The 26,578-nt window shown below is 36.7% G+C and overlaps 1 protein-coding gene across 2 annotated transcripts in view; it reads right to left on the bottom strand.

The window, feature by feature from the left end:
- Positions 1-401: 401 nt before the first annotated feature.
- PDE3B (phosphodiesterase 3B) overlaps positions 402-26,578 on the bottom strand; it is a 147,151-nt gene continuing 120,974 nt past the window's right edge. The window contains exons 12-16 of one of the 2 annotated variants that reach the window (XM_036918073.2): positions 17,685-17,884; positions 9,912-10,115; positions 7,840-8,001; positions 4,067-4,322; positions 402-2,929 (exon numbers count right to left, since the gene is read on the bottom strand). In XM_036918073.2, coding sequence (XP_036773968.2) covers positions 2,715-2,929; positions 4,067-4,322; positions 7,840-8,001; positions 9,912-10,115; positions 17,685-17,884 — 1,037 coding nt within the window. In that variant the 3' untranslated portion in view covers positions 402-2,714. The remainder of the gene's footprint in view (positions 2,930-4,066; positions 4,323-7,839; positions 8,002-9,911; positions 10,116-17,684; positions 17,885-26,578) is intronic. The other variant, XR_008999243.1, reaches the window with a different exon arrangement.

Here is a 26,578-nt window from a genome sequence, read left to right as displayed (position 1 = left end):
TACAGCTCTTGGCTCCTCCAGTGTGGATGCTTCCCCTTCTCCTGACTCTATACATGCTGTTATTCTCTATCCATAAGCAGTCATCATCAAGCTGCCTCATAATTCTTCAGGTCTCAGCATAAAAGTCACGTGCCTTTGGGAAGCTGTTAAAAAGGTTAAAAAGTAAATATAAAGGGTTCGATCTATTCGTCTCTTTTGTGAAGTTTGTTCCAATGAACACTGCAATCTAGAAAGAGGAAATTTCTGAGTACTTAAACAATGCCTGAATTTTCAGGGTTCTTGTAAGGAGGGAAGGAAGGAGAAAGGAAGAGAGGAAGGGAGAGAGAGGGAGGAAGAAAAATAAATGTAGAAAAAGCCAGTATCACCAGTAAATGAGAGGAAATAACTTTCAAATCATGAAATAACTTTGAAAAGTAGACTTTTATGGAGAAAAATGTATCAGTAAGCACACAGACATATTATAGCACTACCAAGATTTCTAAGACCAGTGACATAATAGCAAATTCATTAAGAAAATTATTATAATAAAACAGTCGGATTCAGTAGTAACCAAACTAGGATGTGCCACATGGTTTATGGTAAATTCTCAAGATTCCATCTAATAGCACTATATATACTTAACACATACTCTCACATTCATTTCTTTCTGTTCAGTTCAATTTATTAATTTAAGTTTCAGGAAGGACACTTTCTAGTCTTTCTTTGGGCTATTATATGTCAGTTTTTAGGGTTAAGCTGTTTAAAAATGAATTCTCAGCATTAGACTAAAAATATGATCCTTTTGAGAAAATTAAAATATATATTAAACAACCCCAATATAAAATTTTAATAAAATAGAAAGTAAGGAAATTTGATTCTCAGTATGTATACATGCATATATGTGAATTTATACATAAATGTACTTGCCAATAGCAGAAATATGTGGGATGCAAAGTGTACTTTACAGGAGTAGAAGCACAGGATATATACATTTTAAGTGCAAACTCAATAAATTAGTTAAGATTTTATTACTTAGTCATATGGAACCAGGTTACAAATGATGTGGCAATGGTAGCAAAACTGGTAGGAAGGAACTCAGCAGTGTTGTCTAATAAATAACACTTAGTGATTCATTAAATAATATACTATACAGGATCAAAAATTCCAACACTTCCTCTGATCTTTTTTGAAATCTTTCAGGTAAGCTAAATATTCTAGGTAGATAGGTAAGAAATTGCCTACTGACATACTTTAAAGGAATTACATCAGAAAATTACTGGTTTCACTGTCTACAAAAGCTGCATGGATCCAAAATTAATTCAGTCTCCAAAAATAATGGTAACTATTAGTTTACCACCTTGCTATCTATCATATTGTCTGCTCTTTTTATCTTCAAAAATTTTTCACAACTCAGATACACATCTTTACCCTAAGAAGTTTATGAAAATTATAAATATGGTCCATTTTCTTTGAAAGTACTTTAAGGTCCTTTTGCAGGAAACGTTTTACTAAAATATTTAGATTTGTTATATAAAAGTTAAATAAGTATTCCCACCATTTACTTTAACTCAGAAATTAGATTGGCAGTTGGGCTCAAGAAATATTGAGTAGTCACAGGTAATTTTAGTCATGTAGTCTAGATGCAGAAGGAAATTAACAGAAAGATGAACACCAATTTTATAGTAAGTAACCACATAGCACCTAAGATATGGCTCTACAGATAAGCACTTATTTCTATTATTTATTCAACATATGTGTCCTTGAGATCTTAAACTATTTCCACTGTTATCTTTTATAGAATTAGTTTCATTTGATTTTTGCATTAAGGCAAAAGACACACATCTTTTCCTGGGCTTTAATTAGTCTCAAGACTAATTAAGAAGAGAAAATAAGGCTCATTTCATAAAAGGTTAACATTGTTAGGACAATATTTTTTCTGACAAATCGTTACTGTTAATATTACTAAATGTTTAAAACGATTAATCCTGAGCAAGAGTAAAACAGTTTTGACTAAAGAATAAAATTCCTTCATTGTCAAACTTAAATATCTTTAAAATCTGACCATGGAATATAAGTTAGTTAAGACTGGAATTCAGACTTCTGATGTCCACAGCAAACCTGAATACTCTGAGCAGAAATAAAACACACATAGTAGGTAAAGCACAACAGTAAAAAGCATGAGAAATTGATGCACCTGTATTTTGTGAAGTCTAAAGGTCACTCGTTCCCACATGGGTAAAGCAGGGAGAACAGCACGGAACAGTGTCTTGCACTGAACAGAGATCCCTCAGAAAGGCAACACTGGATTCCTTTCTAGATAGGCACAGACTTTTTTTCCCCAAACATTCCAAGGCATAAAATACACATTTGGAAATATAATATGAATCTTATTTTCATGAAAGCAAAAAGTTCTGGCCACATTGGAAAAGAAGTAGATCACTTGAGTTTTTACTTATAGCTATCCCTCACGAAAGATAAAAGCTACTCCCAGGCAAATGAAGGCATTATGTAGGGCTCTGCAATATGAGTCAAATGAAGCCAAGCTCTGAGGTTGACTTTCTAGTTCATCTGGTAAAAGTGCATAGGAGTGGGAAACTGCCAGCACAGCAAGGATCCTCTCACAGTATTAAGGCATCTACTAGGGGTGGTCAGTTGAAAGTCATCACAGTGAACACCAGGCAATGATCTCTGACTCTGGGCACAGCCCTCTGGGGCTTCTTCAGGATGCCTTTTCTTTACTCAAACTGTCTCTCCTCCTCTTCATCTGCCTCCTCAATGACCTGAATCTCATCTGCTTGAGGTAAGGAAGAATTTTCCACCTGCAGTTTATTCCCATTAGCTTTACATCTCTCTTCTTCCTCTACGATTTCCTTCCATATCTTGTGGTTTTCAGTGAGATGGTGCATTAGCGGGCAAAATATCTGCCGTCTGCCTTTACTTCTTTGTGGCACTGCGAAATTTAAAACAAATATATTCTAATCATAGCAGTGATTCAGACATTCACTAACTAAATACCTGAGTGCCTATTCCAGGTGCATACCTAAGCAGTGGGGTTATAGTGATAAACAAGAAGATAAAAATAACCCCTGCACTACAGAGCTCACATTCTAGTGGAAAGACCCAGGTGAGCAATAAAGAAGCAAAACACAAGTATGTTAGATGGGATTAAGTATTATGGATAAAAGAAAGCAGAGGAGGTGATTAGGGAAGTCAGGGAAGAGGGGGGAGGGTAGTACTGAAATTTTAAATGATAAAATAATAATGCAAAGTTAAGAACCAACCTTTTAAGGATATTTTAATGTATTGATTTAAGCATAATTATCAAAACTTTGGTGAGTATAAATAATATTTAGAAGGCATCAATTTTCCCAAGACGATGCTCAGATGGGTAATGGCATAAGATTACTCCTCACTGTGCTAATCCTGAATACAATACTCGGAGAGGGTAGTTCTTTGAAGTTATCTGTTCTGATTGACGGCATGCTTGGAAAACAGGTAATTAGCTAGATATGATCTAAATTCTACTTTAAAGAGCAAAAGCCAATTTCATTTACAGTTAAAAAGGCAATAAATGTTTCTTTTTAATTATCCACTTACACTCACTGCCTTATGTAGTAAACAATGTCCCTACATTCTTTGGTTATTCAAATATGCCATAATGCCATTAAGCTTGGTTCTCCTCAGAGAGTCAGGGAATGTTTTCCTCTTCTCCCAACTGTTTTGATCCATTTTCCAGTTTCATATGAAGGGCAGATTAGCAGGCTGGGAAGCGTGGTGTGAGGAGGGGCGAGGTAAAGGAGGACTAGCCACTAGGACCCACCCTCCCCACACTTGTTCAGCAATGGTGATGGCCCTATTCTTCATGCACAGATACAGCCCCTGAAACTTGCTAGGACAACACTTCAAGAGGTGCTACTTTAATGAAGAACGCTTACACAGCACAGAGTCCTCAAGAGACTATTTAAGCTGAACATTTAGGTAGCAGTTACTCAAGAATATGTAAGTTAAAAACAAAGATCTAAATCCAAATTAAATGGTATTTGTAGTTAATAACATTAATAAATTATAAGTATCCCTGTGTTCTTACTAGGATTTAGGTTGTCTTCTACTTCTTCATCATCTGTATCTAATTCTTCACCATCTTCTTCATCATAACAACTTTCAGTATCCTCCTCCTCTTCTGCTTCTATCCACTGACCCGGGAGCAGACCCGCAGCGTCGTAGGAGTTACACAGGGGACCCACGATGTGGGTAATAAAAGACTCTTGGAGTTTTGCTAGTTGAGGAGAAGAACGATCCATGAATGGACTGATCGGCAAACCAAGATTTGCTTCTTCATCTCCCTGATCATTTTAAGAAAAAAAGTACATTTTTAACTGTTGAAAGAACAACCACTGAGCTTTGCTGTTAAAATTATCTTTAGTTTTTTAAGCATAGTTGATATCAAAGTAATTTCTACCAAAAAAGCATCAAGAGACCTAATTAGTCTATACTTTCAACTCTAAGAATTTCTCTAATATTTACAAAATCCTGAACAGACTTTATTCTCACACTCCACCAGTCAACCAGTATGGTGGGTATTCAGTTAACAAGAAAGATATGCATTATTTTAAATTGAAATATTGTTGATATACAATCTTATATTGGTTTCAAATGTACAACACAGTGATTCAACAGTTACCCATATTATTAAATCCCTACCCCCTCTAGTGTGGTTGCTATCTATCAATGTAGAAAGATGTTGCAGAATCAATGACTATATTCTCCGTGCTATCCCCATGACCCACTTAATATTGTGATGGTGAATTACTGTGCTCCTTCATCCTCCTGCCCTCCCCTCCCCCCATCCCAGCCACCCCCCTTGGTAACCACTAGTCACTTCCCAGTGTCTATGAGTCTACTACTGTTTTATTCCTTATTTTGCTTTGTTTTTATATTCCACAAATATATATCATTTGATTTTTGCATCAAATGAAATCATATGGTATTTGTCTTTCTCTGCCTAACTTAATTTCACTAAGCATAATACCCTTTAGATCCATCAATGTTGTTGCAAATGGCAGGATTTCCTTTCTTTTTATGGCTGAATAATATTCCATTGTGCATATGTACCACATCCTCTTTATCCATTCATCTTTTTATTGGTGGACACTTGGGTTGTTTCCAAAAAATATGCATCTTTTAAAATAAGTATCAGAAAATTTACTAACAACATGCAAAATCCTATAATGTCAATATAGATTCTCTTTCTCCTAGGGGAAGATAGTATAACAAAAACATTTGGTTGCTATACTTAAATGTATAGTGTTGAATTTTCAAAATTTTTTCCAACACTGCCTCTCCTCCCACTACCTTTCCCAATGTCAGAAGCCTTTAATGAATCTGAATCCAAAAACCTGAAACGCAAAACAGACAGAAGTAGAGCTACTGTGGTTGGAGTGAGGATTTTCGGCCCAGAGTCCCGACTGCCTGCCCTGTGCTGCCCTCCCACTGTGGTCTCTAGGGTTCTGGAGAGCACAACTTGAGACCAGACAGATGTGGTTTCAAAACCTGCTTTTGCCACCTACTTCATGTATGGTTTGGGGCAAGCCTTATGCCCAAAGGATGTGTAAAATTTGAATAATCTACCGGGTTGCTATGAGGATGGGAAGCAATGCTATATAGTGTTTAGAATGTGCTGAGCATTCCCCAAATGCGACTATTAACATTTTAGTTCCAGGTGTCTGAACTGGTCAGGGATGAATACTCTCCACAATGTACAACTTCTGCAGGCGAGAGTCATCACAGCCCCAAGGGCACAGCCAGAAACTGTCCCAGTGATCAGATGTCCCATGATTAAAGATCTATAGGGAGAGAACTATTAATGTTAAAACAAAAACAAAAACCAGTTGGGTTTATGCACAGGATTCTATTATTTCAAGGATTTGGCTTTTTCTTTTAACAGGAGTTTAGTTTTTCTAACCCAATGACACTTACATGGCTATAGGGTTATAAAAATAATATGATTATAAAAAGGTTAAAAGTTGGGCAAGGTTAGAATTTATATCCATATCTGAAGAATGTTTAATAGCATATCCAGACTGAGAAGGAAACTTTATAGTTTTGAGAAAGGTTGATTAGGACTTTCATATAGATTTGTATATTTAGCCTTCATGACAACTCTGTGTAGTAGCTGTCAGAGGACATTATTCTCCTTTGCCAAGTGAGTAATGAAACCTATAAGATTAAGTGAAACGGTCTAAAATATTACACTGTTTTTAGTGACAGACCTGGAATTATAATAACATTTACCAAGCAATTATGTATCAGCTGTTCTAAGAACTTTACCTATATTAATTGAGATTTCATCTTCACAGCATCTTACAAGGTAGTTAGTATCAATATTCCTATTTTATCAATGAGGAAACTGAGGCAGAGAGGTTAAGTAACTTACAAGAGGTCACATTGCTGGTAAGGAAGAGAAGTCAGGATTCAACCTCAGGTTGGGCTTCCAAGTTTGTTTAATAAGAATTAATTCTATATACTTTAAAAACCATTATAAATTAAGTCTAAATGAACTTTTTTAATGTTTTTGCTGAATTAGTGAGTCTTCTAAAATTGGCATATACTACTGTTTTTACTGTCTCTCTTTTGTACAGATAATATAAACATGCCATTTTCCTTAGCATAAAATTCTTTTGTGAACATGCTTTGAAGCTTGATGCAGCCTTAATTATCTTTAAGAATGAGGATGGGAATATGTAAACTGTATGTTATAATCTATAAATTAGATAAACATTTATAACCATTTATTACTCAAGACTACATGTAATTTAGTTCAAATGTTATTAGAACAGTAGAATATTAGTAGTTTTGGAATACTTATCTATTTCTATGATTACACAGTATGGTATTTTGTAACTTGTAAACAGCAGAATATACATTATTGAATTGGTATACATAATTGACGAAGGACATTGTACATCTATTGATCAGTCAATACAATCTGGTTGGATGAGGTATAACAGGTAAGTGTGCATGGTCTATAGCTCAATTTCATCACTCCTACTAGAGTAGCAACTTACAGTAAGAATGCCTTATCACAAAGGCCTCACTTGGTAAGCATCTTGATCTTTCTTGATTATTAGGACCAGCAAAGACTCTCAAGGAATGCAATTCCAAAGTCAAGAAGATTATTTGATATTTTGGAGATAAGGAAATGTTAGGCTTGTGGGGAAATCATTATACATATACACTGTAGGGAGCCTCAGTATTGGACAAAAACTGGTAAAGATTCTGCAAAGTGGCAGGATTATTTTAAAGACAAGATTTTTAAATATATGAGAAAAAGAAGATTTATTATCTCTGAACCCTTTAAAACCACTATCTACCTACTTTGTGCCCACTTCTAGCTCTCTAGTTTCTTATCCTTTTCCAGGACTTTTACCTAGTTGATGTTTCTAAGTCAGTCTTTCCATAGCAGAGTTGCAAATGTGTTGGCATTCTTTAGATATAATCTAAGTACACCCTGAGTAAACTAAAAACAACTTCATTTGGAAATAAATTATCCTAGGTTATAGGCTCTCAAGATTGAAAGGGACCTTGGAATTAATTGCAGTCTACCTTTACTTCCAGATTCCAGAATACATTCAACCCACTTAGACAGGCAAATCAACTTTTTTTGTCTTTGCTGGTAAAATTTGAAACACCAAAAAAGAGCTGAGAAAACACTAAGACCAGAGCAAATGCAAAAATTTCTAACCAGTTTTGGTAAAAGCAATTCAGATTTCAAACATTTAATGTAGCTATCCAAACCCCAAAGACTAATGTTCCGGATGGCAGCTCTTAAAAAAATCCCACCAACCTCATGTTTCAGTTTACCTGCTCATAAAATTCATTGACAATGCCTTCTGTCCATTTCAAATGCAAATCCCGGACTTTGGCTGGGCCGTTTATATCTGCCAGCTTGATGCACACCTGGCACACTAGGAGGCGGTCGTTTTCATTACTCCACTCTATGCCATTACTGTTCACATCATTGGCCTATTTTGGAAAAACAATTATTTTAGGTTCTCAGAACCTGAACACAGGAATTTTGTTGCTTTCTACCAAATCATCTTAAAACCATTTTCTGTCCAAATGACAGGAAGTTAATTGCAATAATGCTTCTTTTAATCAGTTTGTGCCATAACCTGGACCTTTATGGGTCAAATTTCCCTTTGAAGTGTCATCATCATAGTTTTGTTTCTGTGGAAGCAGCGTGCTATGAAAACAACCCAGGGGTTTCAATATTTGTGATTACAACAGAGAACTGTAATTTGTGTGTGGATATGTAACATGTAAGTATATAATGTAAATATATTAATTATATGTATATGTAAGGCATGAAAATATCATAAGCATTATAACTATTTCTACCTCAGAGAACACTTACTGATCTAAGAAGTTGGTTCTAGCTGTGAAAGGCAAATATGATATCATTGAAAGAACATAAATCTTAGAAGCTGATCCCCGTGGTTTTAAATACTAAGAAAACTTACTAATACATGTGTCACACTGAAAAAAATTACTTAATCTCCTTGAGTCTAACTTTCTTCATCTATAAAGTAGGAAAATACCTAGCCATATTGCCATGAGAATATATGCAAAATGTCTAGTTCATAGTAAATACTAAATCTTAATATTGCTATTTAAATAAATGGTAATTATCACTATTAATTAGGCAAGTTACTATGTCTTTCAAGAACCCAAATTTCCTCTTGTTAAAATTAAGTGAATGGGCCAGATCAGCAGCTTTTGAACTTCAGTGTGATGGTAGTTTTTTGGGCACCAAACCTTTTTGTTGAAGGAGAATTTATTTAGACCACAACTACAGAAAATGCTTAAAAGGAGAGCTCTTCTTATTGAAACTGTGTATGTCTGGAACGCCACTCACGTGGCAGTTTCCTGAGAGATTACAGAATAGAAGTCTCTGAGGACACAGATTCAAAAATAGTTAGATAATCTTTCATCCGTAAAAACTTCTATTCTCTGACTTAAGCATGTTAATGCATTTTTATTAAATAAAAAAAGTTAGCGGAGCCTTTACAAGTATGTAAAAAAAAAGTTAGTAGAGCTATACAGCTGTGAAATAATATTAAAGGCATACTGATTTCTTGCTGATTTTTCTAAGTATTTTTTTATTAATATCACAACAGCCACATGTAGGGTCTCCCTTCCAGGGGGTTAAATCTAATAGTTCTTTGTTACCAGTTCTCTTCCCTGAAGGTACACCTTCCTTTAGGTTCACAAATGTCATCAAGAAAACATCTTCCTCCCAACAAAAAAAGGGGGTGTCCTTCCCTCAGGAACCTAAAGCAGTGGTTCTCAACTTTTTTTCACCCCAAATGTCTGAAGGGAGAAAACATTCAGATCAGTAACACTTTTACACGAAGGCAGTGATGATATATTGCCTAGTGCATGTGAGTTCTCTGAGGGAGTGACTTCTACCTGTTCTTTCCTTATCCTTTGCTAGCACAACTACCCCTAGTGGGCAATCTCAATAGAGTTCTCAGGGAGTGCCTTTTTCTCAAGGGAAAGAGTACAGAGTAGAGTACTTCTCTTCCACATCAGCCAGTTAAACTCTAATACCAAGAAAGCATAACAGGTGCAATGAAGTAGGCATAACTGGCTTCTTAGAACTATATCTTTAATTTCATAAAATGCTTTACTTAGCAATGTGCACAACTCTTTCAAATTTTCCCCTAAAAACTTTTGATACAACTAAGTGGTTTGTCACTGTATAACAGTTATAATTAAAAACATTTTTTTCAAATATTTACATACTGTGATATATCAGATATTTATTATGATTTCATGAGTAATATTCTAGCTTAATATTGAAAAACACTTTTATCAGGAACACTGACAATGATTTCCATTTTTTAAACCAGGGGTTAATCTGCATAACAAACCTTGGCATTGAATTCAGCAAGGAAATCAAAATGCTTTTTAAGATCTGTAGCAAGTATTGCTTCAATGACTAAAAAACGAAAGCGCTTGAATTCCACATGATCAAGATTAAGAAGGAAGTTGTATTCTTGGCGAGAAAGATACAGATTCCAAGCTGATGCGGCATGATGATTTTCCAGAACAGATCTGTCGTTGTACAAAACTGCCTAAAGAAGAACAAAAAAAATGAGACAGGCATCTTTAAATAATAAACTTTAATAAACAGAGTTAGGATCAGGTTGGAAGGACACAAACAATGAGTAACTACTTATGTGCCAGGCATTTTGATACCTGTGAAAAAGGGTTGTGATAATTTTATAAATGAGTAGACTGAAGTGCAAAGAAGACAGACACACCTTTCCAGCACACACAGCTAGTAAATGAAAGGGCAACTCTCCAAAGTTCATCTTTGCTGATACCATTCTGCTTCCCAAGAGATGTAAAGATGGTATCTGAGGTCTACTTCATTACATCAGTAAGCCTTCTTGGATAAAGCTTCTGTTAATAAAGCCGTTGGGGATGTAGAGCAGGTTTAGGGATTCTCCTCTTTAGCTACATGGATCAATGATGGTGGTGACTGAAGAAGAGGAAGGAGGAGTCCTGTCCAGGGTAAGTCAGACACACAGCCTCTGAATGCATCCTACACACACACCGTCTCTGCCCATTGCTCCCACACTGCGTGGGAGTAAGAAGTGTAAAACAGGTAACAGCACAAATCCTCTGGCTCAAATGGGGTGGAACTATTCACCTCTTCTCCATCTCACTCCAGTGAAGTCCCTCAGTACTCTAGGACTTCGGAATACAGATTTTAAAAGCCACCAGATTATAGAATTTGTAAAGCCTCTTCTACCTCTAAGGAAAAAATAAAAACCCATCCCTGTTTTCAGAGTTTCCTGTCTCATGGGAAAGAAGGACAGATAAAAATGGAATGCAGTCTCAATTAAGGCACATATTCTGAGAGTTTAAATAGTTTCATGTATTTGTGAACGTTACCTATAGTCTAGATTTAAGCATACTTACTACTATTTGGTATTTTTTAAACCAGTTTGATACATTTGATTTTATGTAATGATGATTTAAACTTTGTTTCCAGCCTTTATATGGCCCTTTGCAATCTTAATGTCCATCAATGGGTAAATGCATAAAGATGTGAAACACACACACACACCACACTGGACTATTGTCCAGCCTTGAGAAAGAAGGGAAATCTTGCCATTTGTATGACATGAATGGACCCTGAGAGCATTATGCTAAGTGAGGTAAGTTAGAGAAAGATAAATACCATATGATATTATGTGGACTCTAAAAAAGCTGACTTCATAGAAACCAAGTAGAATGGTGGTTACAGGGGCTCAGGGGGGAGGGAGACTTCAGGAGATGTTGGTCAAAAGGTAGAAGCTTCCAGTTACAGGATGAATAAGTTCTGGAGATCTAATGCCCAACACTGTGATTGTAGTTAACAATACTGTGTTATTACTTGAAAGTTGATAAGACACTAGATCTTAAAGGTACTCACCACAAAAAAAATAATTATGTGATAAGATGGAGGTGTAAGCTCTCACTATGGTGGTAGTAATCATTGTAATATCTGTGTATCAAATCAACATGCTATACACTTTAAACTTACACAATGTTATATGTCAATAATATCTCACTGAAAAATAAAGGTATTTAATACTAACATGATAACTTCTAAACATCATAAATTCCAAAGAGAAAAAATAAGCTTCAAAGACTCCCTAAGGGGTCAATTTACATTTAATACTAATTTAACTAATTCATGCTCAACTTCAGTGAAGACTGATTAGACTATCAGAAGAGCTTTGTCTGTTTAGGAAAAAGTAACCAAACTCCTATATACACAATGTATAGTGAGTGCCCTGTAGAGCTAGCTTACTTGATAAACTCTCAGCTAGTGAGATCAGTAAAAGAAATAAGCACAGAATTCCTTCACCATCCAAATTATCCATTGAAATTACCAAAGAAATATAAAATATGGGCAAAAAATTTGAATCAATATCTAGATATTATGATTACAATCTAGATATAAGTTTTCATATTGTCAACTTCAAAGATATAATGGAAGTGGGAATGGATAGAAGAAAGACCAATTAAGTCATCGCATAAGAAAGAAGAACTCACCTGGAGAATTAAGTGGAAGGAGTTCCTGCTGGACCCCAATAAACCCACTACCTCATAGCTGAGTGAAGGCAAGAAACAATCAGGGAGCAATAAGTAGGAGCTAAATGTCAATTCTACTTTGGGAAGAATACTGGATGGTGGCACATAGGGCAATAAGCCAAGCTTAAACTTAAGAAAAACATTCCAGTTAAACATTATGAAGCCTCAGCAGGCTTTTACTGATGGCTTTGTGACAACTAGAGAAGGAAGACAGTGCCCCAGCTAATTCAGAGCTGCCGTAACTAAGATGCTTCGACTTGGTACCAAAGCATCATGCTACCTGCCTTCTCTAGCTATAGATCCCCTTCCTTTTCTCTGCAGACAAAATACATCTCTAATTTGACAAAGCAAATTAGTTGCTCATAAACTACTTTTTATCCTCTTTTTGACTTGGAAAGATTTGAAAAGGGGTTTAATACAAACTCTGATAGAATTAATCTTAACAAATAATAAACACCTTTCAATAAAAACCATCAGCCACATGAAAGCCTTAGATCAAACAAAGGAAGAGTGTGACAAATCTGAACAAATGTCCCCTTTTGAAACAGAAAAAATGGGAGGAAACATTAAATATCTCCAGGTTATAGTCATAAGATTAAAGGTCTTTTGAAAAGTAAAAAGTCTTGGATCAAGAAAGATTGGTTTCATTAAAAAAAATCCAATAAAGGCAGTAAACAAATCAGGTGCTGCAGAAAACTCAGGTGCTAGTTAAAAAAGAAAGAAAGAAAAAGATACTGCTAAAGAAACAGTCTCAGTGAACAGCTGTCATTTTGGGAGTCCTTTACCCTGAAGTTCTAGGTTGGTTCTAAACTTTCTGGCAATCCCATATTTTCCAAGACATTTTGTCTTTACCTTTCTCAGATAGGATGGATGGGATATGATTTTTTTAAATCTTTGTATATCTGAGATTCTCTTTATTTTGTTCCTAACACTCAACTGTAGCTTAGCTTGATAGAGAAATCTAACGTGAAAACAGTATCTCTATGCCAGCACTCATGTACTTGTTAAATGGATAACTGAGCAAATTCCCTTAGAATTTGAAAACTTTATCCCAGTATCACCTAGCATTCATTGTTGCTAAAATACGATGACAGTTGGACTTTTGTTCTTATATAAGTATGTTGTTTTCATCGTCTCAGGAATTCTTTTTTTTTTTTTTTAAATCCCTGTTCTGAAAGTTTACCATGGCCATATGTAGGTTTTTGGTGTTTTTCTCCCATTCAGTTCCTCTTGGGGAACACATTAAATACGAAGACTCCTCTTTCTGGAACTCTAAATGGTCAGTTATGGACTAGTCTCTATGCCCTGTTTTCTCCTTGCCTACACTTTCCATCTCAATACTTTTAGTCTGAATTCCAGGAGATATTACCTGGACTGTTACTTCAATGCTTATGTTGAATTTTCTAAAATTTCTATGGTAATATTTTTAGTTTCTGAGAGCTCTAACCTGTTCTGATATTTCCTTTCCCATGGTTTCCTATTCTTATGGAAGCAGTATTTTTCAATTCTGACAATGCTTTATTTTTTTATCCCCTAGGTTATCTTCTTCCCCTGCAGTCAGTTACTCTGTTCATCTTAGTCTTTTCTTTCTAGACTACTGATTAGTGTCACATCTGGAGATCCCTCGTTATCAATTGATTTAAAAAAAAAACAAATTTCTGCATTCTGCTCTTGTGTATTTCTTATTGCTAAGTCTCTTCTTCAGTTGGGAAGGATGAGTAGGAACTCTATGAATGTGGACAGGCTTTGTTACCTAGCAGGTTTGCTTTAGAATTACCAAACAGGGTGACAGCTGTTAAATTTATAGAATGATAAGGATTTACTCTGGAGTACTAATGCCCAGACTAGTCACACTTATTCTCTCCTGGCAGTTTCCTTCAATATTTAAGAGATGACTTTTCTGCCTAGAGGTAAATTCAGGATTGCAGTAGCTTTTCTTAAGGGTGCGTGGTGTATACGTTTGGGGGATGTATGGTGTGCAGAGCAGGCAGGGGCAAATGTCACCAGGAGTCTCTCTAGGGTCCACTTAGGCTGTAGCCCCTTCTTTTACACTTTTGTCTCTCAATATTCAGCCATCCATTTTTCATTTTCCAGAAAGAATATGAAATTCTTTGATCTACTGGTGATAATACCCTCCCACCTGTTCCCCTGCTGTAATGAGTTTCATCGCCAACTATCACTATAATCAGGAGGAAAGAGAGACAAATACATGTGCTTAGGTAGCATTCTGATCTATAGTTTGGGGAACAAACATCTGCAACTGTCTCAGACTTAAAAATCTCAAAATATTATTTCCTTTTATCCCAAAACTCATCAAAATATTCTATAAACTCTGATATCTCAAGCAATAATCACCACCTTTCAGCCAACTTTCCATTTGGAAATAGCTCAAAAACCTTTTAATACTGATATCCCTCCAGAGTAAGCCTGACTAAATATTTCACCTTCTTTCATAGCAAAGATTTAAAATAATCCTCCTGTATCTTCCCAGCATGTTTTCCCTGCCATGAAAATGAAGAAAAATGCCTGATCCAGTTGGTGGTATTATACACCACTGTCACTTTTTATAAAACACTGGAGCACTAATATTGTTCACTAATTATGGCCTGATTAGACCCACTGAACCTCCCAAGATGAGAGAACCCACTTTACTACCTAATGAAAGAGACCTCAGCTTTCACAGAGAGTCCTTACCTCACAGGGGCTAGCTGAAGGAGGCCTCAGGGGTTTCATTACTTTGGTAAGAACGGAGTATTTCATATAAGCTAGCAGTCAAATCAGGCATCCTTCAACATTCAACAAATATTTACTGAATGCCTTTTGTGTCTGTCTAGGTGTTATTCTAGATATTAGGGATTAAGAGACAAAAATCCCTGTGCTCATGGAAACTTATATTCCACTGAGAAGAGACATAGAAAAAACAAAATACACAGTATGCTAATGATGGTTGCTATGGAAGAAATAAAGTAGGGAAGGAGCATGAGTGCCAGGAAGGAGTTTCAAAATTTTAGATGGAAGGAGGTGACTAAGCTATACAGATACCTGGGGAAGAGCACTCTGTGCAGAGAGGACGGAAAGTGCAAAGGCTCTTAGAAAGGGAGACTGCCTAGGATACAGAAGCAAGTAGCGTGGAGGTTAGACCTCAATGAATCAAAAAGAATGAAGGGAGCAAAACACGGAGTGCCTTCTGGGCCACTGGAATGACTTTTACTAGGAGTGGGATGAACGCCACTGAAAGGCTTGAGACAAAGTGATGTAACACATTTAAACATGGCCACTATGGCTGCTATGTGTTAGAAAGAGACTGAAGAGGAGCAGTAAATAAGAAAGGAGACTAAGTAAAAGGCTATACTTTTTCAATAGCTGAACTCTCTAATCAATTTTTGTTCCATTTCAGCATTTCCCATTGATTGCTTCATATACTGGCAGTCCTTAACAATAAGAAGTTAAGAAATAAATGATCCAAATTTCATGTTTGTATGCTGATTAAGACAACAGTTTTGAGTATGACTTGTATAAGTTATTTTCATGCTTCATTGTTCTAACTTACCCGCATGTGAGAGAGGTAACACTAGAATTCATTCACCTGTGTTAAAGAGAAAAACAGAGGCCCAACATGGTGTCATGTCCACTGTGCCATGTCACCAAACCAAGGCTTAATATCTAAGCTAATGGCAATTTCAACCTACCCCCAGAAATGTAATGAGTCAGGAATTTTCTGGTCAGCATCAATAAGATAATGTCACATATGCCCTCTTCACCCACAAAGGAAGGTGAGGTGATCCATCTAATGAGACCTGTATCCTTGCCTCCCTCACACACAGACAGCATCGGAATGTGTGGAGCATGATCTTCTAGGACACTAACTAGATGCATCCATGCCACATTGCTTTACGTATTGGTAAATGTAAGCTCTTTTCAGCACATATTCCCTGCTGTAGGAAAAGTAAGATGTCTCTAAATGAAGGAGCTTTAGAGCAATTTACCAAAACTCTTGCCAGGTTATTTGCTGGCCATAATTCTCAGTGAGACTATGAATAAACTCTATCTTTTGTAAACATAACAGCTGTGTTGACTTCAGTGGACATTTCTAATATCCTTGAAGGAGAAGTTAATAAATAAGTCTGACTCACCTAGACTCAAAACTATTGAAAGAAAGAACAAAAACAGAGTGGAATAGAATATTAAATAATTTCTGTCTACATGATATCTGACTCAGAAGCTTCTCAAACACATGAAATAGCAAAAAAACTTTCCATATGTTATCTCTTTACCCTTAATCACATCAGGTACATATTTTAAGGTGCAGAACGAGAAGGGTGACTTGCCTAAGGCCATACAACTAATAAGTAGGTCACTAGAAATCAAACTCAGATCTCTTGATCCCAAGACCAGTGTTTTTCCATTGTGCCACTATTGTCCTGGTCTATAATTCACCATAGAACTAGGATTTTCAAATATTATACCATGTAAGGCTAGAGTGAATGAGCGTCTGATTCTTGTAGAATAATACTGCAAATGAGGAATATGTGCTCCTTCGTGGGTAATTTCTCATAAAGCAATTCTTAGAAAGTAGACAAATACTAATATCTAGATTGAAATTCACTAAAAAGTTACCTATAGAAATCATGAGATATAATAAAGTCTCATTGTAGGAATTTTTTAACCTCCCCTCTCTCTGAATCCCAGTATTTTTCTGGTTAGAGCATCTATCTCCTATATTTTAAATAGAGTGTGTGAAAGAGAAGTGAGAAAAGGAACACAGTGAATGGCTACAGAAGATTAAAGAATCAGAACTGATGTTTAAACAGAGCAATGAAATGAAGGAGGTGAATTCAGCAAACAATCACTGACTACCCGCTCTTTTGCAAAGCATTAAGTTAGAAATACAAAGATGATACTTCAGCAATCACCGGCCTAAAGAAGCACCCACGACCACACCAAAGTCCACTTAAAACCCAGTATTTAGTTCCAAGTGTTAATGTTTAAGGTTGTAACAATTATAGTATCCATTTGTTGGGAACTTCTACCTCTTATGCAAATTGTGACCCTAAAGGAATCTTGCACCTTACCAACTGTACTAGACACAAAAATAATGTGGTACTAGAACTTTTACAGACACTAACATTTTCAGAGATAAGAGATTTAGAGTCTGGTCATCAAGGCATGCCTTAGGGGGGAAAGGACAACAACAAAAATAATAATAGCTCTCCATCATGACAGCTTTCACCCACAAAGGAACTTGCCAGAAAAAGAGTACTTTTTACAACTAGTCAGTTTTAACAACTTGATCAAAAGCAAAATTACTGACAGCAAGGATTCCAGAATTTTATAAAACCATGAGTTATTCTTTCATGAACATTTTATTTTATAGTTAAGATGATCTTTTCCTAATTCCTTAGCACATATGTCAATGCTGTGTTAATATCCAATTAATCAGAATGTAGATGAAATGGCCATATGTTTCAAAAGAAGAGTGGTTTACAAAAGCATATACAGTGTAGTTGTAAAATTTCAGAATCACTCTTTAAACATTCTGAAAAATTATCTCCTACCTGAGGAGCATTTGTAGCCACTAGAAATGCATTTGTTCGCCCAGGGTGATCATAATCATGCATGGCAGCTGCCACATATAGAGCCATCAACTCCAGTGCAGGGATGTTTGAAGACAGGCAACCATAGCTCTCATCTGGAATAGAGCAGCTCCTCGAAGAAATGTAAGCAATTTGCCCAGGGTTAATTCTACCATCAGAATCTAAGGAACAAGCAAAATAAACCAGCATTACACATAATTTCCTCACAATGAGGCTAAGGAGAAGATTTCCATTAGGTAATATGATTATTTATTTTATCTGTTGACTTACCTAAGAAATAGACTCTGCTTATAAACATGGACTTAAAACAGGTATTTCCAACATACATGCTGATAGGAACAGTGTTAAACATGACCCTGAAGTCGCCTGCTTTACAGAACATGACAGGATTCTCATGATGCTCTCTTACCCAGGCTACTAATTTTTTAAAGCCTTTGTTGTTTCTAAACATTTGTTATTTAAGGGCTAGAAATAATGGCTAGGATATAGGAAGTAACAGGAAAAAGCAATCTAGAGAATAACATTTCATGAGAACAGTATAGAGATCTAGGAATTTAGTATACTAACAAACTAAGCTTTTCAACATAGATGACTTTCAAATCTTATCCAGAAAGATTACATTTCCTTAGTAGCCTTGACTAAAACTCCATTTTCCCTTCTTTTTCCTTTCATGAAACCTCATAAAATAATGGAAAGAATAACTGTAAAAAATGGGAAGGCATGGGTAACTGAGTTAACATAACTCTCTTTTTATCCTCCAGTTAGAAACAGTATTGTCACTGCCTACACTGTGCTTTCGGTGTTGTAGGGGTCCAGAATGTATGGCCCCAAGATGTGTCATTTTGGCAAGTGGATTCTTTGCAGCTGAAAACAATCAAGGCCCAAAGGACTGAGGAAGAAATTTTGACCTTCCTAACTGCCTAGAAGAATACATAGAGGACCTGCGCCAGGAAAGGACCTTAGATAACTGCATTATAATAGGGACAGTAAACAGGAAGGAATAAAAGCCAAGTCTGTCTGTTAAAATTCTTCTCTAGGTCCCATAGTTTCTGTACAGCCCAACAAACATTTGTTTGTCAAATATTTACTCCTTTTCATCTTCCTGCAAATTGCTCTCCTTCCCTTTGAAGTCTGACTATCCTACCCACTTCTCCTTAGTTCAGGATAACATACACACCCCATTTGACTGTCTTTGGAATCTCTCCTGTTTATATGAATTCCCAATTAAATTTTATTTTCTCCTATTAATTGGTCTCATGTCAACTCAATTCTTAGACCAGCCAGAAGAACTTTCAAGGATAGAAGAAAAACTTTCCTCCCCAACAATATCTTACCCACTGATTTCTCCCTTTTCTATATTCTCGGGGCTTCTATTTAGATGGCACTATTATTTTTGCTAAAGGGATCTTAAGAAATTGTAAGAAGGAAAAAGGAAACTATAGTTAGAATATAGAACAAATAAAACCATGAAGATAACAGACAAAAAATTTTGCTGGTTGCGTTCATACTGGAACTTGGGTATAAATGCCCTGGCTTGTCAAAGTCCAAAATGATCTTTATCATAATTCCTTTCACTTAATATTCGCCATCACAATTTTTTAACAATGACTTTAGTGAAAATTATAAAGATAAGTCATCTTCATGCTGTTTATATTTTGCACGTAAGTTTTAAAATGACCCACCCTAGGACTATTTTAAAAAGAATTATAAAAAATCAGTCAAATATACAGATAAAAACATATTTAAATATTCAAATGTCTAATAAGACTTTAGTTATCCATATCAGAGCCAGTAATTTGAATTTTTCCTATGTAGTACGCATTTTGGATTTCCCCTAAAATTTCAAAAATACATATAAAATATGAAAAAAATGCCAAAAGACATTCTTTTATGCAATAATCATTTAGAATTGACATATTAGGATCTTAATACATTAGTTTATATATGTTTAACATGAAATTAATAGGATGAGAAAGAAAACAGCTGGCCAGAATGATTAAACATAACTCCTGTAGATCCCATTTACTTTCCTTCTTTCAGAAAATGGTGATTCTTTGAATTGGCTGATTAATTTAAAAGGAGGTCTCAGTAAAAGGCATCCAGAATGGAAAGGTAGAGTGTAGTATAAACCCTCACAGTTGCTTTATTTCCTTGTTGTAATGCAAGTGCCTGACTTAAGCTTTGACTGTGCAGGCACCCCCTTCAAAGATGCTACCTCCAGTGAACACACTGCCAGCCGCAGCACTAAAGAGCCAGGCTATGTCCCCTCACGGAGGCTCTTTTGTTTTTACAGATCTTGGTTGATTTCAATAACTGACCATTTGTGCCATCTGTTCTTTCTCTTGTGTTTTAAATTCACCAATAAAAAATGAGCCCAGGAAACCCTAAGTCCTCTCCCTCCACCCCATTAAAAGCAAAACTTTGGCTCATGTGCTCGCTCTCTCTCTCTCTCTCTCTCTTTCTTTCTCTACCCAAGACCTTGCTGTTGTGGCCCTAGGTGTGCTGTGAAATTTCCAGGTCCTATAAATAATACACCTTTTTCAGACTTCTTGACAGTTATTGCTCAAGGACAATCCTAATAAGAACCACAGGCTGGTCTAGGCACAACACTGGTTATTGATAGCCTGAGACTGACACACAACAAAGAAGTAAAACTCTATTTATAGATGACATCACCTTGTATATAGAAAAATCCTAAAAAAAAATCTCTAAAAAATAATTAGAACTAATAATGAGATCATCATTTGCAGACTATAAGATCAATATGTAAAAAATCAATTGTTCTACAGACTAGCAATGAATAATAAAATAAAGGAACCCAAGGAAACAATTCCATTTACACACTTAAAAGAATGCTTAGGAATAAACTTAACAAAAGATGTGCAAAACTAGTATTCTGAAAACTCAAAGAAAACTTATATCAGTGGAAAAATACCCATGTTCATGGACCAGAAGACTTCACTTCACTGATACTGTTAAGATGGCAACAGTCCCCTCAAATTATCTACAGACTCAACACAATCACTATAAAAAAATCCCAGCTGGCTTTTTTGGGGCTGAAACTCACAAGCTGAACCTAAAACTCATATGGAAATGGTAGAGATACAGAATAGCAAAAACAATCTTGAAAAAGAACAAAGTTGGAAGACTTACTCTTCCCAATTTCAAAGTTTACTAAGGAGGCATTAGTAATGAAGATAATGTTGTACTGGCATAAGTATATAGACATATAGATCAAAGGAACAGAATTTAGAGTCCACAAATAAACCCTCATATTTATGGTCAGTTGATTTTGGACAAGGGTGCCAAGATTGTGCTGAGAGCCAACTAATTGTCCTGCATGATGCTAGGCAGTTTCACCCATGTTATTTAATTTAATGCTTAACATATAAGGTAGAAACTGATTTAATAACATTTAAGAGCTAACTATATGGAGAATATATAAAGAACTCTTTACAACAATTGGTGCTAAAGAATATTAGACCTCTGCCTTACTTCATTCCCCCAAATTAGTTCCAATGGATCATAGATCTAAGTTTAAGAGTTACAAGTAGGAAACCCTTAGAAGAAAACAGAGCAGTAAATCTTAATGACCTTGGGTTAGAGAAAGACCCTTCTTGCAAATGACACCAAAAGCATTGGCAACAGAAGAAAAAATTAGATAAATTCATCAAAGTTAAAATCTTCTGTGCTTCAAAAGACACCAGCAAGAAAGTGAAAAGACAACCCACAAAGAATGGGGGAAAATAGTTGCAAATCATAAATCTGATGAGACTTTTTTCAAAATACATAAAGAACTCCTACAATTCAATAATAAAAAGATAAATGACCAAATTTTTAAATGGACAATGACATGAATAGGTATTTCTCCAAAAAAGATATATAAATAGCCCATAACTATATGAAAAGAGGCTCCACATCATTAGGTAAACACAAATCAAAGCCACAATGAGATACCACTTTATGCCCACTATCATGGCTTTAAAAAAGACAGATAATAACAGGAAGTAACAAGAAATCGGAACCTTTGTATATTTTTGGAGGGACTGTAAAATAGTGCAGCCACTTAGGAAAATAGTTTGGAAGTTTCTTAAAACATTAACCACAGAGTCACCTTATGGCCCAGCAGTTCCATAACTAGGTATATGCCCACGAGAAATGAAAACATATTCGCACAACTGGTACACGGTAACTCTTGGCAGTATTATTCATAATAATCCCAGAGTGGAAAGAATCCAAATGTCCATCAAGTGGCTGGTACAAGAATGAAGAAGAGAAAGAAAATAACTGCTTAATATATAAAATACATGCATACCAATGCAATAAAGAAAATACATATGGCTATTATAGACTTTTAACTGGTCACAGTTGTACTTGAGATTTATCATATTTTTACTCCACTACCCATTCCATGTTCCCTTTGTCCTCAGCCAGCATCTCTATTGATCATGGTTCTTTGCCTATTGACAAGACCTGTTCTTTCAAGGGTCTGCACTACTGGTGATCCCGACGGTGCTGGATTACTATAGTTTTCCATTAGCTTACGTTGCTGTGGACGGGACTATCAGAAAGGCCAAGGAATCCCCTGGGTTCCTGACACACATCCTTCCACACATAGTAAGAACCCTATTTCCTCTTGATGATAAGGACCAGACAGGATCAATCACCCAAGCTAGTACAAAATCCTCCTCCTTTGTCGGTTGGGTCAAAGGCACGAGAACACAAAATGGACAGATGTTAGTCCCAATTTCCATTTCACTGTAAGCCTTTTCTATCCTCCTTTGGGAGCTGAAATCTCTAAAGTCACTTTTGGGGGACAGGCAAACATTTTCTAAGTGGACCGTGTGTGGTAACAGTGAGAAAAGCTACTCCTGTTTCCACTCTGGTTCATAGAATTTTGTACTCTGAGAATAAGATTAGTAGTAAGACATACTGGTCACTGGTTCACTGAATAAACCATGTCTTTTGTGGGAGAGCATCCTAGTCTCAGAAAATGTTTTCACCTGAGGCTTAAATATGTTATTCCATCATTCTCTCAGGCCAGCTGCAGGGTGATAAGGTTCATGAAAATATCAGTAAATTCTGTGGACCTAAGCCCATTGCCATAATTTTTGGCAGCAAAATGAGTTCCTTGATATGCAGTGTTGTGTATAACAATCCAACGGTGAACAAGGCATTCAGTATATTCATTGATGGTAAAGATGAAATACTGTAGAGAGTGGAGGTAAATCCATACCCAGATAAGTGAGAACAAAAGCAGTCACTTCCATAAAGGAAGGGATCCAGTAAAATCAACTCTCCCCTATTAGATGACCAAATGTTCTCAAGGAATGGTGCCATATCAAGAGCTCACCACTGGTGTCCTACTGGCCAACTGGGCACTCAGCAGAGGCCAGAGCCAGGCCAGCCCGTGAGAAGCCCATGTTGCTTAACCCATAAATAATCTCCATTCTTGCTGCATTGGCTATTGTATTTATAAACCCATTTAATGAGAACTGGAGCAGCTAAGAAAAAAGACTGAAATCAAGAGTAGAGGTTATTTTGACTACCTAATCTTTGAGAGCTGCCTTCGAAGTGTATGTTTTTGGTAAGTGTACTAGGATTCTCCAGAGAAAAGGAACCAATAAGGTATGTGTGTGTGTATATGCACACACTCACACACAAACACACACACAGGTGTTTATTTTAAGGAAGTGGTTTATGCAATTACGAAGGCTGGCAAGTCCACAGTCTGCAGGATGGGCTGGCAGGCTGGAGACCCAGGGAAGAGCCAATGCTGCAGCTGAAGTACAAAGACTGCTGGAAGAATTCTTTCTTACTTGGGGGAAATCACTCTGTTTTTATAAGGCTGTCAATTGATTGGACAAGGCCCTCCCACATTATGAAGAACAAACTGCTTTACTCAAAAGTCCTGTGATTTAAATGTTAATCTCATCCAAAAACGTGACCTCATGGAAACACCCAGAATAATGTTTGACCAAATGTCTGAGAACTTTAGCCCAGCCCAGTTGACACATAAAATTAACCATCAAAATAAGCATTCACTAGGGAAACAAGTATCCTCTACTCTGAGAGGTCCAGCCACAGACCTTTGTCACCAATTTTCTAATTTTTTCCCCCCTAAATCCCGAGGTACCCAGGTAAGCTATTAGCCACTGACCATAAATAAGTGTGGATTCTTTCCCCTGACAAGCTCCCTTACTAAGCCAAGTGAACAAGCAGATTTAGTGCTTGATGTTCTGCAGAAAAAGAGGAGACAACATAGCCCAACATTATAGGGAAGGACTTAGCCTTCCCCTGTTATCCGTCAAAGAGCACCTCTGAGTGAGCCTATGAAGCTATCGTCATCCACTTTCAGGAGGTAAATGCATATTGGACAAACTACCTATAAACCAGGTGTTCTCTCCTGCAGTCAGCTGGTCACGGGAATTCCCTATGAAGCCATATGGATGAAGGAAGAGTGCTAATGTCTTAGCAATAGATGCCATGGGAATCTGGGCTCACTGAGTTTCCTGTGGCTTCAGGAGCTCGAAAATAATCTTGTAAATAATTCTTCATCTTGATGACTGAGTGCTACCACATATACCAACTCTACAGATTGGAGGGTCAGAAGGCCCCAAGTTCATCAAGGGCAGGTTGTGATAATCTAGTACACAGGGTCAAATTTCAACATCAGAGCCCAGTAACAATCTACAGCTGTTTTACAGAAGGAGCATAGTTATCTGAGGAAGAAGAACTGGCTTTGTTTTAAAGTCCTATGTATTTCTACTGTGATTCTCCTATAATAGTCTTCAATAAACTCCATGGAGGATCCCTCTATCTGCCAAAGACACTTTGAGAACTGCTGGAAGTGTTAGAGCAGCTTGCACAACAATCTGAAACTATCTCATGTGATTCTCTTTCTCTGGCTTCCACATAAAATCCATAGCCTTACAGTTAATGGATTGGAGCAATACTACTCAGATGTGACAAGTTTGGCTTCAGAATCCAAAGAGCCCTCCAGGTAGAAAATTCAAAATATACCAATTGTCCCTGACCTTGAAGAAGACATCTCCTCATGTCTTGGACCACAGGATCCCCAGTAATGTCACTGAAGTGGCAGATCTCTCAATTTTTGTGTAATTTCACTCATCTCTCATCCTCTAGCAGCCTTATTAAGGCATCTAGGATATTTGCCACATCTTGTTCAACAGAGCTTTTCAGCATTATCTTGTCAATATACTAGACTACACTGGTACCTTATGGGATTAGACTAGACTGTAACAGAAAATAGGAGACCACACAGCCTAGGACAAGGATAATGAAAGGGTACTATGCCTCCCAGGTGAAAATAAATGCCTTCTGGATTTTGCTAACATGTATACATAGAGAAGGAAAAAAATCTCCAGATCAACAGCTGTGTACCAAATAGCATGAATTAGGTTGACTTATTCAAAGTATCATTATCTGGAACAGCTGTGGCAACTGAAGTCACCATCTGAAGATTCAGTTTAGAATAATTCACCATCATTTCCCAAGATCCGGTCATCTTGTGTAAAAGCACAAAGTACCAAGTCGAACAGCAATGTGATGGGAATCAGCACTCCTGCATCTATAAAGTATTTGATAGTGGCACTAATTTCTGCAAGTCATCCAGAAATCTGGTACTGCTTTGGTTCACTATATTGTTATGATGAGGCAATTGCAGGAGATTCCATTTCTTCTTTCCTACCATTCTGGTCCTCTCTGCAAAGATCAAGGAATCAATGAAGGGATTCTACCAGTTGGTGAACTTCTTCCTCAGCTGCAGACATTCACTTGAACTGTACATTCAGGAAATGGGTAGGTTCAGAGAATGGAATGACTACAATGAGATGGGACCAAGCCAAAAGTCCTTTCATCACTTAAATTCCATAAGCCCCGACTCCTGTTGGTAGACCAGTGTGGCATTTCACCTTCCAGGAATTAGTGGTGCAATGAATGTATTTCTCAACACTTTGATACAGGGGGACACTTCTGAGGGACATACTTACAGATGAGTGAGAAGACTACATGATCAACCCACTTCAACATTCTATCACTGCAAGCCTTTGAATTCCATCTTCTACAGTATATCAGTTAGTTGTGACACCTCAATTACTCTTAATGCCTTGACTTCAAACAACTAATGGAGCAAAATGTTAGAGCCACTGCCAATTACTCAAACTAATGCACTGAATTAAAACTCTGTGGTAGGTATGCTCTATGTCAATAAATCCAGAATGATCCACCATTACCTTCCTTATCCCTGGTCTAACACTTAAAATCTGTTCCCACATATATTCCTCAGGATTCTGCCAATATAAAATTGACAAATTATTCTGGTGTGCAAACTTAGTACTTAGTCCCCTAAGATCTGCCAAGATTTAAGTTTAATTACAGGTCTCAAAGATAACAGAGGTGGTGGGACTGGATTTAGAGGTGAACTAGCATTCTCCTACAGGTCAAGAATCTCAGTTGAGGTCATTACAGGGTTTTTAGGCAACAAACACAATGAGAAATGGTTGTTTCTCAAGCGGGGAGACACAGCAGAGTTTGAGGGATGTGGGGAGGTACAACAGGATTTGAAGGGTTTAGGCTAATAGGATTTATCAAAATCTAACCAAATATTCCCCTTCCAATTCTCAGGTCCTTTGTTTCTCAATCAATACCATAATTCTAACCTAAGGGGCCTAGTGAAGCCATGAACTCAAATTGCATTGCATTTCAGGTAATTTCACAATCAGACATGGGTTTTGTTTCAGAACTTATGATCCTACTGTTATAATAAATAAGGAATTCTTAAAGTCCCATTATTTTAGAGGAGTTATCTGCTTCTCTAACCACTCATTGAAACG

Source organism: Manis pentadactyla, chromosome 9 (assembly GCF_030020395.1).
Source record: "Manis pentadactyla isolate mManPen7 chromosome 9, mManPen7.hap1, whole genome shotgun sequence".
In the NCBI taxonomy this organism is placed as follows: Eukaryota; Metazoa; Chordata; class Mammalia; order Pholidota; family Manidae; genus Manis; species Manis pentadactyla.
The sequence above is the reverse complement of the archived record's forward strand: the minus strand, read 5'-3'. Positions and strand labels throughout refer to the sequence as shown.